This window comes from Carassius carassius, chromosome 44, assembly GCF_963082965.1.
Source record: "Carassius carassius chromosome 44, fCarCar2.1, whole genome shotgun sequence".
NCBI classification, from domain to species: domain Eukaryota; kingdom Metazoa; phylum Chordata; class Actinopteri; order Cypriniformes; family Cyprinidae; genus Carassius; species Carassius carassius.
The window spans coordinates 15710199-15724752 of record NC_081798.1 but is presented as its reverse complement, the minus strand read 5'-3'; the positions used below and the strand labels follow the sequence as shown (position 1 = coordinate 15724752).

Below are 14554 nucleotides of genomic sequence, written 5' to 3'. Positions count from 1 at the left end.
AGTGGTGTTCAAAGACAACAGGAAGCATCCACGATTCAGTGAGTCACAGAGGAAAAGCTAGCTTAATGAGAATAAACAAAGCGATGGCTGAGAAAAGCATATAAATACAGGATTAGATGGAGTTGCATGAGCAGGTGGCATTGTGTGGCGAAAAAAGAAAAACACAATGAAGCTGTAGTATGATAAGACTGTGCATCGTCTGGCAGCTTCGAGACCAGTTTGGATGGATGCCCAACTGTCACTTCAAGCACGCCTCTTGCTTTCACCAACCAAAGGAATATATGCTTGCAAATGAGGGCACCGGGGAAATTTGAGATGGACTGTACAACCCAGTCTCGGCTTGGGGTTCAGGTCTCTCGAGGATTTGGAGGGAAAAGGGGTAGGTCGCCAACTAGACTGTGACAGATGGAGGTCTGTTTAGAAAAGAGGCTGCAACAGTTCCCAGAACATCCATCCTTTAAATTGGAGGAAAGTGTTAATTCGTCTCGTAGTCTTCTGGGTCACTTTCGGCCTCCTGCCGAGTCCTCTAGGAATAGACTGCACTGCCAGTCAGGAGAAATATCAATCATAAAAGCAGAGAACCAGACAAGTGAAACTGGTTTTAGTTTTCCCTCAAGATCATTTGGTGTTTATATTAGAGTCCTAATCAATTGTGATCCTTCAACAGAATCACATAATTCTTCGAGTAGTCTGCTCACAGCTGGATCGTTCTGAGACCCTGGTCTGCGGGAGGTCTGGATTCCTGATGTGCTCCCAGCAGGTGTTGTTCTTGGGGAGCGTGTTTTAACAGACTGGCCTGTCACTAAGCCTCCATTTCCTCAGAGCCTTTGACAGAAATTGTGACTAAGTCTCTGCCAATATGGCATTAGATTATAAATAAATGAGATCAACAACAACAAAACTTCAGGGATTGCCAGAGACCATGTTCTGTCAATAGTTTAGTCAACAGTGTGTCTTCAGGACAATGATCATTTAAACATGATGTCAAATATTACAGGACAACTCCACAGAAAAAAATGAATCATCATTAGTGAATTGTATTACAAAAATTACATATAACTAATATAACCAAATATATATTATATAAATGATATATTAAAATATATTTCTATACTACAAATACATTTCAGTGATTATTTTAATCTTTTAACAAAAAAGTCCAATGTTCACAATGTTAATCTTACTAAATTTTACTCTTGCTAAAAAGGCATATAATTTATTTGACATATAAAGTAGGTAAATGTGCACAATTGAAAAAAAATGAAAGTGTATAAATTTGTAACAAACTTTCTAAAAAAAATTTTTTTTATTTAAAATTAATGAAGTGTACATTAAGCAATTTAAACATAAATTAAACTAAAAATACAAAGTAGGGCTGCACGATAAATCGCATGCGATATTTATTGCACATCTTGTCAGTAAAGCCGATTCTGTAATCAGCGGTAAATCTCGATCACCTGCGCACTTTCACATCGAGCAGCATTAACTACACAGAGCCGTTGTTCACTGACAAAGCTGCGCAAAACCACAATCATATTTTGCGCATGTTTTGTCAGTGAACAACGGCATTATCCACAATAATCAGGTCGGCTGATAGAATATAGACCAAAAAGTAAATAGAAAACCAAGCACTAGAGTTCAACCTATATAACGTTTTGGTTATATCGGTCGATATAAGCCTGTCGCAGATATACCGGTATCAGTTTTTTTTTTTTACCAAACTTATAACGCAGATATAATACATCTAAATGGTGTAATTACTAAGTTTGATAATTACTTGATTATCTGTCGTCCACTGTGTTAAATTGTTAAATACCCTGCCTCCATTACATATTTTTGTCATTTAGTTATAAGTGTTTATTAACATATTGGCTGTTTATTAATACTTATAAAGCACATATTCTGCATGACCATATTCTACGTCCCTAATCCTACCCAATACCTAAACTTAACTACCCCACAAACTATAAATAATCAGCAAATTAGGAGTTTATTGTGGCAAAAGCCATAGTTAATGGTTTGTTAATGGCAAGAATTGGGCCTTAAAATGAAGTGTGACCAAAAACATATATTTTATGATCCAATGAATGTCCAATGGCTCCTGCTTCACTTTAAAGCACATTACAGAAGTGTAATAGATTACCACTGCCATTTCATGCTGATTTTACATGCCTGTTTAAAGGCAAAATGGTGATGGTTAATGGAGTCAAACTAGCAACCTTATGACTTTCAGTCTTCACTGAGCCTTAACCACTACATCACACCACGCCATACAATAAACCTCCTATCAAAATACCAGTAAGTCAAACCACAATAATCATATCCTCCTGCTGACAACTGGAAGAGCTCATACAGTCTCTGAAAATTGGGTTTAAAGGAGTTGCGATGTGGGTACAGGAAGGAGGGTTAACTCTGAGGTGGCATGTTTAGTCACGACTGAGGTAAATGTCTGAAAGACAAACTTGTAGACATTGAAATATGGCGAGAAAAGATAATTTAAGACACTGAACTGACAGAAAGACAGAAGTACAAATGAGCATATGTAACTGTCAGCGTAGCGCTTCCATTTTACTTTTGTCATTTTACTTGTCAACTAGCAGTCAAATCCATTTCAGGCAAATTTGTGAAATGTCACTGAGGTTACGGTGTTGAAGCAGTCCTCTGGGAAATCGACTCCAAAATACCTTGGAAGACAGACTCATTTATTCCTCACTTCAGACGCACTTTAAAAAAAGCTCTCGCATCTTCCCTCCCCCCTGGCTGTCACTGCCGCTATCCGCATCTTCACAGCGGACTGCCTTTTCATGTTCCTGCCATCCTCAGACAGCCAGGATGCTGTGAAAATACTAATAGTTTTGATGGCGAGAGCCAGTTGGAATTCTGTTCCGAGACGTTTGCTGACAGCAGGATGCTTAAGTTCCTTCCCGAAAATGGCAGTTTGTTGACATTATCTTTTCTGTCACTAGTCAATTTTCATCAGGACTGATGGATCATGAAGATAATCAGATAAGGCTATCAAGCTCATCAAGTCATTCTCAGTTATTCACAACAGAAAACACTCAATGAGTGCCTACAGAACAGAGAAAGAGCAAACCCTAAAAGTCTCCGTCACTTAGGGACTGGAATGCCTTTCATGGCCCTTCACAGATTCCGGCATGTGAAGAAGTCTCCCCTGCTCTTCTTATCCATGGCAACCATCTTCAGACCCATAGGATTTCACTTCCACCTCATTGTTTGGCCTGATGAGAGGAAGTTCCCAAAAGCTTGGGGGCTTGCAGACTACAGTAGCAGTCAGTGAATCAGAAATAGAGGGACCACGGTGCTCACGCCAATCCTTGTGGTAAAATCCTTCATCCCAGGAGTCCATTGTTTTCCAATCCTGCTCCTGCCTCTCTCTACTTTCTATTAGCAGCCCTTGGGAGCTTCTGACCCCTGGGTTTAGCACCCCAGGCTTCTCTCTTAACGAGCTGAGATCATTATGCCAATTAGCTGAGCTGGATCAGGACTTGGCCATGTTTGTGTGGAGCTTTGGACAGTTGTTAATTGGGGACTTGGGGAAAGAAAAAAAACAGTCTGTCATTGACAATGAGCTTTTGAAAGTATGACCGAGCTGTCAATCAAGAGTCAGACTCTATTCCAGTAGGGCTTTCTGTTGGGAGGTTGAGTACACGTTAACCGTTTTGACTGGTCAAGGAGGAGGTGGGCAGGAAGCGTGAGAAATGTGATAATGCAAGAAGAACTTGTGCACAAACAAGAAAAACCAAGAGACTTTCTTTTCCAATAAATAATTCCAGTAACACCGTCAGCCTACACAAACTGATTAAAAGCATCGTCTAGAACAGGCTGGTGGGTTTCTGCTCTTCCTCTGCTGCAGAAATGATAGTTATTTTTTGACAGTCCCCTTAGCTCCTGTTAAGTATTTCTTTTTTTACACGCAGAAATACATATACATAAATACACTCCTAAGTCTCAAACAAAACACTCTGTTGCAAACCTTGTGAGAACTAAACAACTTGAAAAGTTATTGAACCCAGACGGCAACTGGAGCCACTGAAGGTCAGATGAAGAGTCACAGAAGTTGTGCTATGAGCTCATTTATATTCCCTAAAAGTGTGAGGGCACTAAGGCCAAGCAAAGTAGGTATGGGGCACCAACTCAGACACATTTACCTTTTCTGTTTTTCTGACATTCTGAGATCAAGTCCAGCCCAGGCTCAGGTTCATGCAATAATAACTTGTTGCCTTTCTCTAAATTAAACCAGACACACTAGATTGCTTCAGTCGGCTACTTATGCTTGCCCACCTCCATTCTCTACTATCTGTACTCAACTGACTCTGAACTCAGTCCAAACAACATCAGAATTTAGCTTGTAGGATTTAAATGCGTATATATATATGTGACCCTGGACCACAAAACCTTAATGGTCTTTTTTTATTTATTTATTTAGAATTATACATCATATGAAAGATGAATAAATAAGCTTTCCAATGAAGTTTGGTTTGTTAGGATAGGACAGTTTTGGCCGAGATACAACTATTTAAAAATCTGCCCAATTGAAGTTATTTGCAATGCATATTAAATATCAAAATTAATTTTTGATTAGTAAGTTAATAAATTTACAAAATATCCTAATGGAACATGATCTTTACTTAATATACTAATGATTTTTGTCTTAAAAGAAAAATCTATAATTTTGACACATACAATGTTTTTTTGGCTTTTACTATAAATATACCCCAAAGACTTAAAGCTTTTGGTTTTGTGGTCTATGGTTGAATATAATAACAATATACATAAACTCTTATGATCTGCTTGACTTGTATACAGCACTGAAACACCACTGGAATTATTTTATAATTTTTGAGCTAAATTTTCTTGGAACAACAAAGAGACATTTAAAATTACACTAGAAGTTTCAAGATTTATGAATGAATCGTTCTTTTGAGTCAGATCTTGAGAATGAATTGAATGAAAGAACTGCTTTAAGTTTGGTAATTTTATCATAAAAAAATAAAACATTTCTTGTAATTTCACTGAAAAGAGAGAGTACATTATTCAAAATATGTTTTTGTAAAGAAAGTGGTTTGGAACTACATGAAGGAGAAAATTTGATGAAAGAATTTCTTTCTGTTCCTTTAATGTTCCCACTCTTACTTTAGTAGGAACACATGCGGTTACAGATAAATGTAAATGTAATCAGTCTAAACCGGTTTTATAATGTAATAGCCATGACTAATTTGCTGGCTTTAGTAATAATGCATTTACACTGCGAGATGCATTTTACAATAAGGAATATGGAAAATATGTGTTGAGCAGGCAAATTAGAACATTTAACACCATTTATCTTGATTATATTTGACAAAATGAGATTATATGTGATAAGAGCCCCACAATAACAGATAATCCAATTATATCAAAATATCAGAACATACAAACATATTCCACCCCCACAAGGTCAACAGCATAATCAACATTCGTGCACAAAATACCAAATTCAACACCTCCATCTAGTGGAGAATGAGGATCTTCAACGCTGTAAGTTAACTGCTAATAGATAATGCATTTAAATCACCAATACACTTCAAATTAATAAAGAATATTGATAAAAATAACACTTAATAGAAGACATATGAAATACAGACTTTGTGTGCATAACATTTCTAATGAAAAGCACTCTTGTAAGACCTTTGTATGAGATTAGCCTACTTGGAGGGAAACAGATAACACAGCAAAACAAAGAATCCAAACAGCAAATTTAAATTAAATTGATTCCCTAAAGTAATTGAAGAAATTTACTTTCATGAGGAGAATTAAAGTGCAATGCATGTGTAATGTGTCAGATGTGCAGAGCGCTGCATATTGAGTGATCAGGAAACAGGAAACAGCTCTGAAGCCACAACATTCACTTCACAGCTACTACTATAACTGTGTTATTCACACATGACATACATATTAGTCTGATATAATGAGATTGATGATGGTTGGGGGAATTAGACGTTTAGCACATTTAAGGGGAAATTACAGAACAAATCACATTATGCCTTAAAATTTGCATTATTTCCTCCTAAATGTAATGTGTGTAGTGAGCCATCAGGTAAAGTTGGCAGTTCAATCTCAATATATGCTGTGCTCAAGGGGGTTAAGAAAGGGAAGAGAGCAGAAAGGAAGGCAAGAGTGAAGAAAGGATGATAGGAGCAAAATAGATGTAGAGTATAAAGCTTTAACAGATCACAATTAAAGCCGAAGAGACGGGAAAAAAAGGTTTACAATATTACATTTGTTTGTCTTAGTATATATATATATATATTTTTTTTTTTTGCCTATTAGTTGTTGGACATGGTGTTGTAGTCACATTTTTAATATGCTGTAAAGTTCATTTTAATCAACATTTTATTTCAGCAAATTTAATGTCAGTTTGTTCATTTATGCATGAATTGGGTGAACTTATGAATTTTACTAATTTTTACTCAAATTTGCTAGTCTAAGCTGAATACGTTTGTTTGATAATGTTAATAAACATTTTTTTTAAAGTAGTGCTGTCAAAGGATTAACTGCATTCAAAATAAAAGTTTTTGTTTACATAATATATGCGTGTATACTGTGTATATTTATTACTACATATAAATACAAACATATGCATGTATACATATAAGAAAAATATGTTATGTTTATATATTAAATATATTTATATGTGATATAAAATTAAAGGATATGAATATATAAATGTATAAATGTAAATGTGTGTAAAATGTGTTTATATGTATATAATAAATATAAACTGTACACATACCTATATAATGTAAACAAAAACTTGGAGAGTTGCTAACTGTTGCTTACAGTTGTACCTTAAGATTAACAAAGGTAATAAAAGAAATTACAAGCAAGCAACTTTACCTGAATTCACCCAATATAGATAGAATGCAGCAATAAAACAGTGTTTTCTTGACATAGCAATAAAGGGTCCCCTAAGGGCCCCTATCAGGGTACACTAGTGTTCTCATTCATTCAAAGCTCGACTCACCTTCTTTGGATCATCATAAAAGATCCCAATGCGTGGCAGTGTGGATCCAATGCTGCAGCTCTCTCTGAACAGCGACCCACAGTCTTTATAAGGTCCCACTCCGTATTTATAGGCTATAGTGATGCTCCTGACCGGGGGGAAACCAGTCCTGATGTGGATTTCAGTGGCCAGGCCAGAGTACAGGATATAACATACAGCTACGAGAAGAAGAACTAGAGAGATGAAGCCTGTGAGACTCAAAATCTGCCATTCCCACATGTCAGCTGAAAGCTGGATTGTCAGGGGAAAGTGCCAAAAGAAGAACCGAGAGCTGCTCTTATCGAGGATAACGGTCTCTCTGGTCCACTCATTCAAAAATCACCCGCTTTCACTGAGCGACTGCATTAGTTAAAGAAGAAATTTAGTCAGATCAGAGGATTTTTCAATAAAAATCAGAATTTAGTTACAGATGTAGCGCAGTCACTCAGAAGCGCAGATTCACTTCCCTAGACACAGAACGGGTCGCGCTGACGCGCTCGAGCTTCCTGGACGGAACCATTCTCTTGTTATAGGGGTGGGAGCTATTTAACAGTTACTATTTAAAAAGTGAACGACTGTTATGTTTTTTTTTTTCTAAACGCTAACAATTCACTGTTACTGAGACCTGTCATTTATAGTTTAATACCGAACGTTTTTCGAAACGGTTCAAGTTTCGTCATGTATGTATGCTAGGGGTTGACTGTATTTGGTTCGGACTGGCTTTATGCAACATAATTTAAAAAGTTAAGAACACGGCAAAGTATACAGCCGAGACATTTGCACAAACTTACCGCTTCGCGTCGCGTCTGTTATAAATTCACTGTAAAACTTGGCTTCTTCGAGCTTATTTCTTTAGTAATTTATCCATACAGACCTATAACATATTTTAATAACCAGCAACAGATCCTACTGGAAAACAAAAGCACTCTGATTCAAGAGCTGAAATGTCCAAAGTTATATGTTTTGAGCATTTTATTAAAATATTCCAAAATATATCGGCCAAATTAGGTACATTAATTAAACCTATCAATAAAATATGTATTACATTTGATCAACATTTTTATTAAAAAAATACTTAGGTTCTGTATATATTTAGGATACATATAGCCTATATATCTTTTATTTTTATTTTAATTACAAATATGCGGGGATATGCATGGCTTTGAATGCAATACACCAATTTGACAGAAGATGGCAGTATTTTACCAGTATTTAGCTCTCGCTGACTTCCTTGAACTGTATTGACACGCCTCCTCTCTGTGCCTCTCAAGGTTTACTTCAAGGTTCAACTGAAGGTTTGTTGGTAAAACATCACTCTACGCTTCGATCTTCGCAGTAAACGGCGTGTTAGATAATGGCAGGGACCGCGAAGAAGTTTTATGATCTGTCCGCCAAACTTTTGACAGGGGAAATCCTGAATTTTTCCTCCCTCAAAGGCAAAGTGGTGCTTATTGAAAATGTGGCGTCGCTTTGAGGCACAACAGTCAGGGATTACACCCAGATGAACGAGCTCCACAGCCGCTACGCTGATCAGGGGCTCGTGATCCTGGGCGCTCCCTGCAACCAGTTCGGACATCAGGTGAGACTGAGGAGCGCATTCTTCACTTCTTTTTTTTTTTTTCTCAGATTTTTAAGAATAAAAATTATATTAGAGATTATTATTTATAATAATATATTGATCATAAATACAGATATTTATAGTGTTATGTATTTATTTTTAAGAATTCAAAATACTTAATTGAATATATATATATATATATATATATATATTTGAATAATTAGCTATTCAAATATTAACTATATAGTTAAAGTTAATATTTTTTAATTATTTTTTATGTATATCAATATTGTATTGTTATAATGTGTTGTTAATACATTAAAGCTTTTAATATTTTTTTTTAAATTGATATATTGTTGTTGTGTATGATATAATATTTTAATATTAAATGATATTCTAATTCCCATTTTCAGTGATTTGCCTTGTTCAAGTGATTGAAACATTTCACAATCTGTTATCGCTATCTATCGCAAAACTATGTTGATCTTTGATAGCAATGACGATGGAAAAAAACCTCTAACCGATTCTATGTTCATGTGCCGTTATCTGATTTATTGCTTAACGTATTGTGCAATTTTGATTGCTCAACAGGAGAATGCCAAGAATGATGAAATTCTGCTGTCTCTGAAGTACGTCCGTCCTGGAAATGGCTTCGAGCCAAATTTCCAGCTTCTGGAGAAGCTGGAAGTGAACGGTGTGAACGCCCACCCTCTGTTTGTGTTCCTCAAGGAGAAGCTGCCTCAGCCCAGTGACGACTCCGTGTCCTTGATGGCAGATCCCAAATTCATCATCTGGAGTCCGGTGAACAGGAATGACATCTCCTGGAACTTTGAGAAGTTCCTCATCGGCCCGGACGGAGAACCGTTAAAGAGATACAGCAGAAGGTTCCTCACTATCGACATTGAAGCAGATATCAAAGAGCTTCTGAAGAGGGCGAAATAAACCTGGCAACCTCCTGGTGTTGTGGCCATGTGAGATAGACCGTCCATTCCATATCACTTGCAGTTGTTGTTTGATATAAGCCGACTGTGCAGACATGATTAAAGTGCGGCTAATTTTTAAACCGTTTACTTAATGAAGATGCTTCCTAAAACCTTTCTGAGGGAAGCTGCTGATGTAACTGTAAATGTTTATTATAATAGTTGCAATTTATCCATGAACTGCACAGCTCAGGTTTTATCTTTCAACTGTTAACCAAAACAATAAAAAAAAAAAAAAAAAAAATTCTGTTCCTTGTTTCTGTTTGCAACACTGAACAAAAAAGCAGAAGCAGTTTATAATTCAAACCTCAGCCTTACAATTTCACTTCCACATTTTTCATTTTTTATTTTAGATCACATGCTAAATTTTTTCCCTTGGCCTCTAACTTCTACCTAAATAACCTTAGTTTTAATCATCAGCATGATACTGAATCCAGTTTAGATTTTGCTTTGTCATGCTGACACTGCGCATACGCTGAAAAAAACTCCACAGTGCAAGTGATGTTTTGTCATACTTGTGTCATATGCTTATGTAGTCATTTACCTAATTAGAATGACAAAGACTTGTTATTTTGAGTTTATATTCAAATTAAGCATCATACTGTATATAGATATAACAAAATTAAACCATATAGATCCACAGTAATATTTCTACCATTTCTAAACAAAAGCATACATTTACCACTAGTGGCCATGACCTGTAAATATTCTATTCAGTGTTATAAGTATATAGATATTAGAACAAATTAAAACATTTAAAAGTATTTAGATTAATAGTAATGTTTTTACTATTATAAACAAAAATAATTTTTACCGCCAATGCAAGAGACCAATAAATATTTTACCACCAGCACTTGTGGAGAAGTCAGAAAGTGGAACTGAAAAGAATAACACTGTTTATTTTGTCATTAAACTGATATTATAACAAGCAAATTGATAAAGAAATTTTTGAACTGTATAGATCAGTAGTAGTATTTCTACTATTTTATTCAGTGTAATATATATAGACATAAAAACAAAAACAAATTAAAACTTAGATCAATAGCAATATCGCTGAACAAATGTAATATTTTAACACCAGTTCTGTCATGTTTTTTATTCAGAGCAAGGCAGATAATGCAGTTATTTTTTCAGTGTAATTTAAACAGATCAATGTTTTATAAAAATGGATCATATGTCTTTTAGAATCAATGGGGTGATTATTAATGTTTTATTGATATTGATTTCTAGTGCAGAAATAAATTAATTTACACAAGTAGTAATTAAGAATGACATGCATATACTGTATTGCTATAAACTCTGCTATACAAACATACATCTATACAACTTTCCAAGTAGCCAAAAGTTTTTAGTAGCTCATATTGTCTTTTGAAATATATAAAATAGTTGAGGGCACCAAAACTATGGTGATAACTGTAAATCCCGCTCCAAAGCACTGACATCACAGTCAGCAGTGAAGTCATTGTCCCGCTCAATCTCAAGAATCACGTCTAACAAGAAGGAATATTCCTCCTTACTATCGTGAACCCAGCGGCCTGCACTTCCCTCTTCCACATCACTATTCACACTTTCTGTGTTCTCTCCATGGTCTTGGTTTTGACTTTGCAGGAATCTACTGTAGACACGGTTCAGCTCATTTTCAAACTCCAGCTTTGCCACAAGATCCTCCAAGGTCTGTACATCTGAGAATAGAGGAGGGAATTAGTTCAAAACTGGCAAGTCTCATGACTGAAATTATTTTGATGATGATAAAACTTACCGAGGAGCCCATGAAGATCTTGCAGTTTTGCAGACCGTGTGCGCCACTGAAAGTCCTCATTCCTATTTATAGAAAACGCCTTTGTTATTGGTGACATGCAGGATAATTAGGCCAACTGCAGCACATTTATCACTGATAAAACAGTATATGCACAAAAAACACATACAATCTGGCCTCTATGTCAGATACATACGTGTCATCCTGTGATGTTGTAATCAGGCTGCAGTTGTTTGGAGACGACGATGATAAATCAGAAATCTCTTCTGCTGCCTGATCCAAAGAGGCAGCAAGGCTTCGTCTACAGTTTCTTAACTTGCTTGACATTGCTCTATTGATTTTAAAAAAATTAAGCACAATATGTTACACAACAAAGACAGTTCACACTACTATATAATCCAAACAATTCCAGTAGTGCTTTTTAGTGACCTCTGTACAATACAGTTTAAAAGGACCAAATACTTTAATATTATAAAACAGCAGTACCATAATATTACTGTTTTTGGACATGGTACTAGACTAGCCACATTATTTGCAACACGCAGGTAAGCTATTTTCTGTGGATGTGTGAAACTTCCAATTCGGCTGCTATAAATATCTTGAATGGTAGAACTATTTGCACTACAAACCTATGTTTTTGTAATTAACGTTACGACCATTGCAGTATGACAAGAAATTATAAGAAATAGCAGCGTGTAATATGTATATGAAGCCGCACAATGTTTACTTTGGTAACGTTACCGTTAAAAATAACTGAAAGTGGACGCTGGTGACACTGGAAGTGTCACGTTTTGTGACCTCTTACGTTAAAAAATAAACGAATATGAAAGTTAGCCAGAACGGGTAATAATAATAATTTCAGTGCTAAGAACGGTAACACATCAGTAAACGTAGACAGTAAGAAACGAACAATTGTCGAACATATTGATATAGATAAAAGGCATTTACATTATTATAGTTTGATTTAAGTCTGATCCGTTGTGAATCATATGTTATGGTCGCGCACAAGGAGTTTAATGTCTGTTAATAACGTGCATCAGAATGTTATTATTTTTCTGTTTGTTTACTTTTTCCGTTTATTACATTCGCGAGCGCTGGATGCATTCTGAATATAACGTAAATCAATACAAAATGAAAGAGAAAGAAAATTAAAGATTTCAGTCAAGTCGAAAAACAGCGTTTGTATCATATGTTTTTTTTTTCAATTTCCGTAATGCATTTACTCACATTTTACTCATTTAAAAAAAAACGCATATTTGTTTGTTTTCGAATGATCCCGCTGTGTTTGTCCATCAGGGGGCGCTGCTCCTTCCTCTCAGCTAGCCGCTAATGCTAACTAGCTCACGATGGCCGGACAGGAGGATCCCGTGCAAAGGGAAATTCATCAAGACTGGGCGAACCGTGAATATATCGAAGTGATCACCAGCAGCATTAAGAAAATAGCCGATTTCCTCAACTCCTTTGGTAAGATGGAGAATCTGCGGCTTGTCGTTTATTTTTAAATAATTTAATACGCCGTTTCCTCACGCTAGCATGCTAATCGAGAACATTGGGTCACAACTTCGACTGTGTAACGTGGAAAAATATGTGGGATATATCAGTTGTTTTGTTTTAAATGTCGTTTAGAACTAACGTTAAGTAATAACATAATAAGTGAATATATATGTTAAAGAAGTAGTTTATCAGGCATTCAGGCAGTATAGTGACCAGGAAAAACACGCAGGGCGTTGGGTTGGTCTAATGTTTCAGATTTGCACTTTAGGATTAATAATATACTAGTATTTAGTTATATGCTTGTTTAATTTGCTAGTATACCGATAAGTACATATTTCAGTAGCTATATACACATCTTTGCTTCTGGTCAAACAGGTCGCAGTAAAGACTAATGCCGTTTGTTTTGATAAACCAGACCCAATTTCAGTGCTAGTACAGTATATCTGTAATATCAAAAATGTAACGAAAAGGCCATTTATTTATAACAATTATGGAATATATTTGATAAATATTTGATCTTTATAATTATTATTTAAAATATATAGTTTTATTAGATAGTAACATTATATTATTTATTTTAATCCTTATTCCTAGTTATATTATTAACTTTTTTGTCTATTTATTATAATTATTATTTTGCTTATTCTTTTAAACAATTTTTTTAAGATTATTGCATGATGTTTGTGTAGAGGACATTATGACTTTTCTCTTATATGTGTCCTAATAAGAGATGTTTCTGTATTTATTTAATTTTTTCAGATATGTCCTGCAGGTCCCGTTTAGCCACTTTGAATGAGAAGCTTACTGCTTTGGAGAGGAGGATTGAGTACATTGAAGCCAGAGTATGCTTTAAGTCAAAAACAAGATTTTACTGGACCTTCTTGTTTTAATTTGCTTGAAATAAAGCTGTTCTCTGTTATGTTCTCTGTTTTGTCTTTTAAGGTCACAAAAGGGGAAACCTTGACTTAGACATCGTCCTGGGTCGGTGCAGAAGATGATGGCTACGAACGCTCACCTCCTGTCTTCTTCATTTACTTTAATTATTCAAACAAAATTTCTATTGGTTGGCTGTGGTTGATTTCAGTATGGGACCATTTTGATGATGTCTTTGCTGTTAGCAGATATGTGTTTGCCTCATTTCATGCCTGAGGTTATACTGTCTCTGGTCCTTTATTTTTTTTAATCTGTAAGGCAACGCGTTATTGTCTCTGTGGTGCTTGCTAATGCAAACAGGCCAGTGTCATATATCGTTTGGTTCTGGTCTGCTATTAAACAACTGTTGAACTCTTCTTGCAATATATTAATGGTCATGCAAATATAGACTGAAAATACCATGGATACACTGACATTATGCCTTTATTTTTATTTGTATTAATAGCTAATAATAGTTTTGATTTGCCCTCGTGTTTTACAAGTCTGTCCTCTTGTTAAATTACAAAAATTTGTGTTTGAAATACATTGCTGCCTGCTGTACATTTATAATGCAACAAACATCTGCTCAGAAAAATGCCAGTGAGAGGCGGATGGAAAGCACTAAAGTGCCAATCAGACTGTTTTTAAAGTGTTACGTGTTTTTCTGTATTTACACAATTTTATGTCTTAGTGTCTGTTAAGATGTTTTTGTGGTTAAACATTCAATAAAATAAAATAAACCATTTAAACAGTCATGTTTGTGGTTAAACTAATGCATTTACTATCAATATTTATACAAAATGTGTTCATTAATT

The 14554-nt window shown here is 35.4% G+C and overlaps 3 protein-coding genes across 3 annotated transcripts in view; 2 read left to right on the top strand and 1 right to left on the bottom strand.

Moving 5' to 3' along the window:
• LOC132126644 (testis-expressed protein 264 homolog) overlaps positions 1 to 7520 on the bottom strand; it is a 63054-nt gene extending 55534 nt beyond the window's left edge. The window contains 2 exon segments of the mRNA XM_059538049.1: positions 7022 to 7315; positions 7318 to 7520. Of these exon segments, the coding sequence (XP_059394032.1) occupies positions 7022 to 7315; positions 7318 to 7371 (348 nt within the window). The 5' untranslated portion in view covers positions 7372 to 7520.
• Positions 7521 to 8293: 773 nt separating this feature from the next.
• On the top strand, positions 8294 to 9825 carry gpx1a (glutathione peroxidase 1a). The gene is made up of 2 exons (XM_059537551.1): positions 8294 to 8618; positions 9189 to 9825. Exons 1-2 carry the CDS (start codon positions 8394 to 8396, stop codon positions 9537 to 9539), a joined length of 576 nt encoding a protein of 191 aa, XP_059393534.1. The 5' UTR covers positions 8294 to 8393; the 3' UTR covers positions 9540 to 9825.
• A 2792-nt stretch (positions 9826 to 12617) lies between these two features.
• On the top strand, positions 12618 to 14492 carry LOC132126528 (probable protein BRICK1). The gene is made up of 3 exons (XM_059537806.1): positions 12618 to 12797; positions 13587 to 13669; positions 13770 to 14492. The coding sequence occupies exons 1-3, from the start codon at positions 12680 to 12682 to the stop codon at positions 13794 to 13796; spliced, it is 228 nt and encodes a 75-aa protein (XP_059393789.1). The 5' UTR covers positions 12618 to 12679; the 3' UTR covers positions 13797 to 14492.
• Positions 14493 to 14554: the final 62 nt, after the last annotated feature.

Bases quoted from the DNA above. Each gene is read 5' to 3' on its own strand.
- LOC132126528 (XM_059537806.1), top strand. From the start codon at position 12,680: ATGGCCGGACAGGAGGATCCCGTGCAAAGGGAAATTCATCAAGACTGG. The intron at 12,798-13,586 runs GTAAGATGGAGA...TAATTTTTTCAG, and splicing joins CGATTTCCTCAACTCCTTTG to ATATGTCCTGCAGGTCCCGT. The intron at 13,670-13,769 runs GTATGCTTTAAG...TTGTCTTTTAAG, and splicing joins TTGAGTACATTGAAGCCAGA to GTCACAAAAGGGGAAACCTT.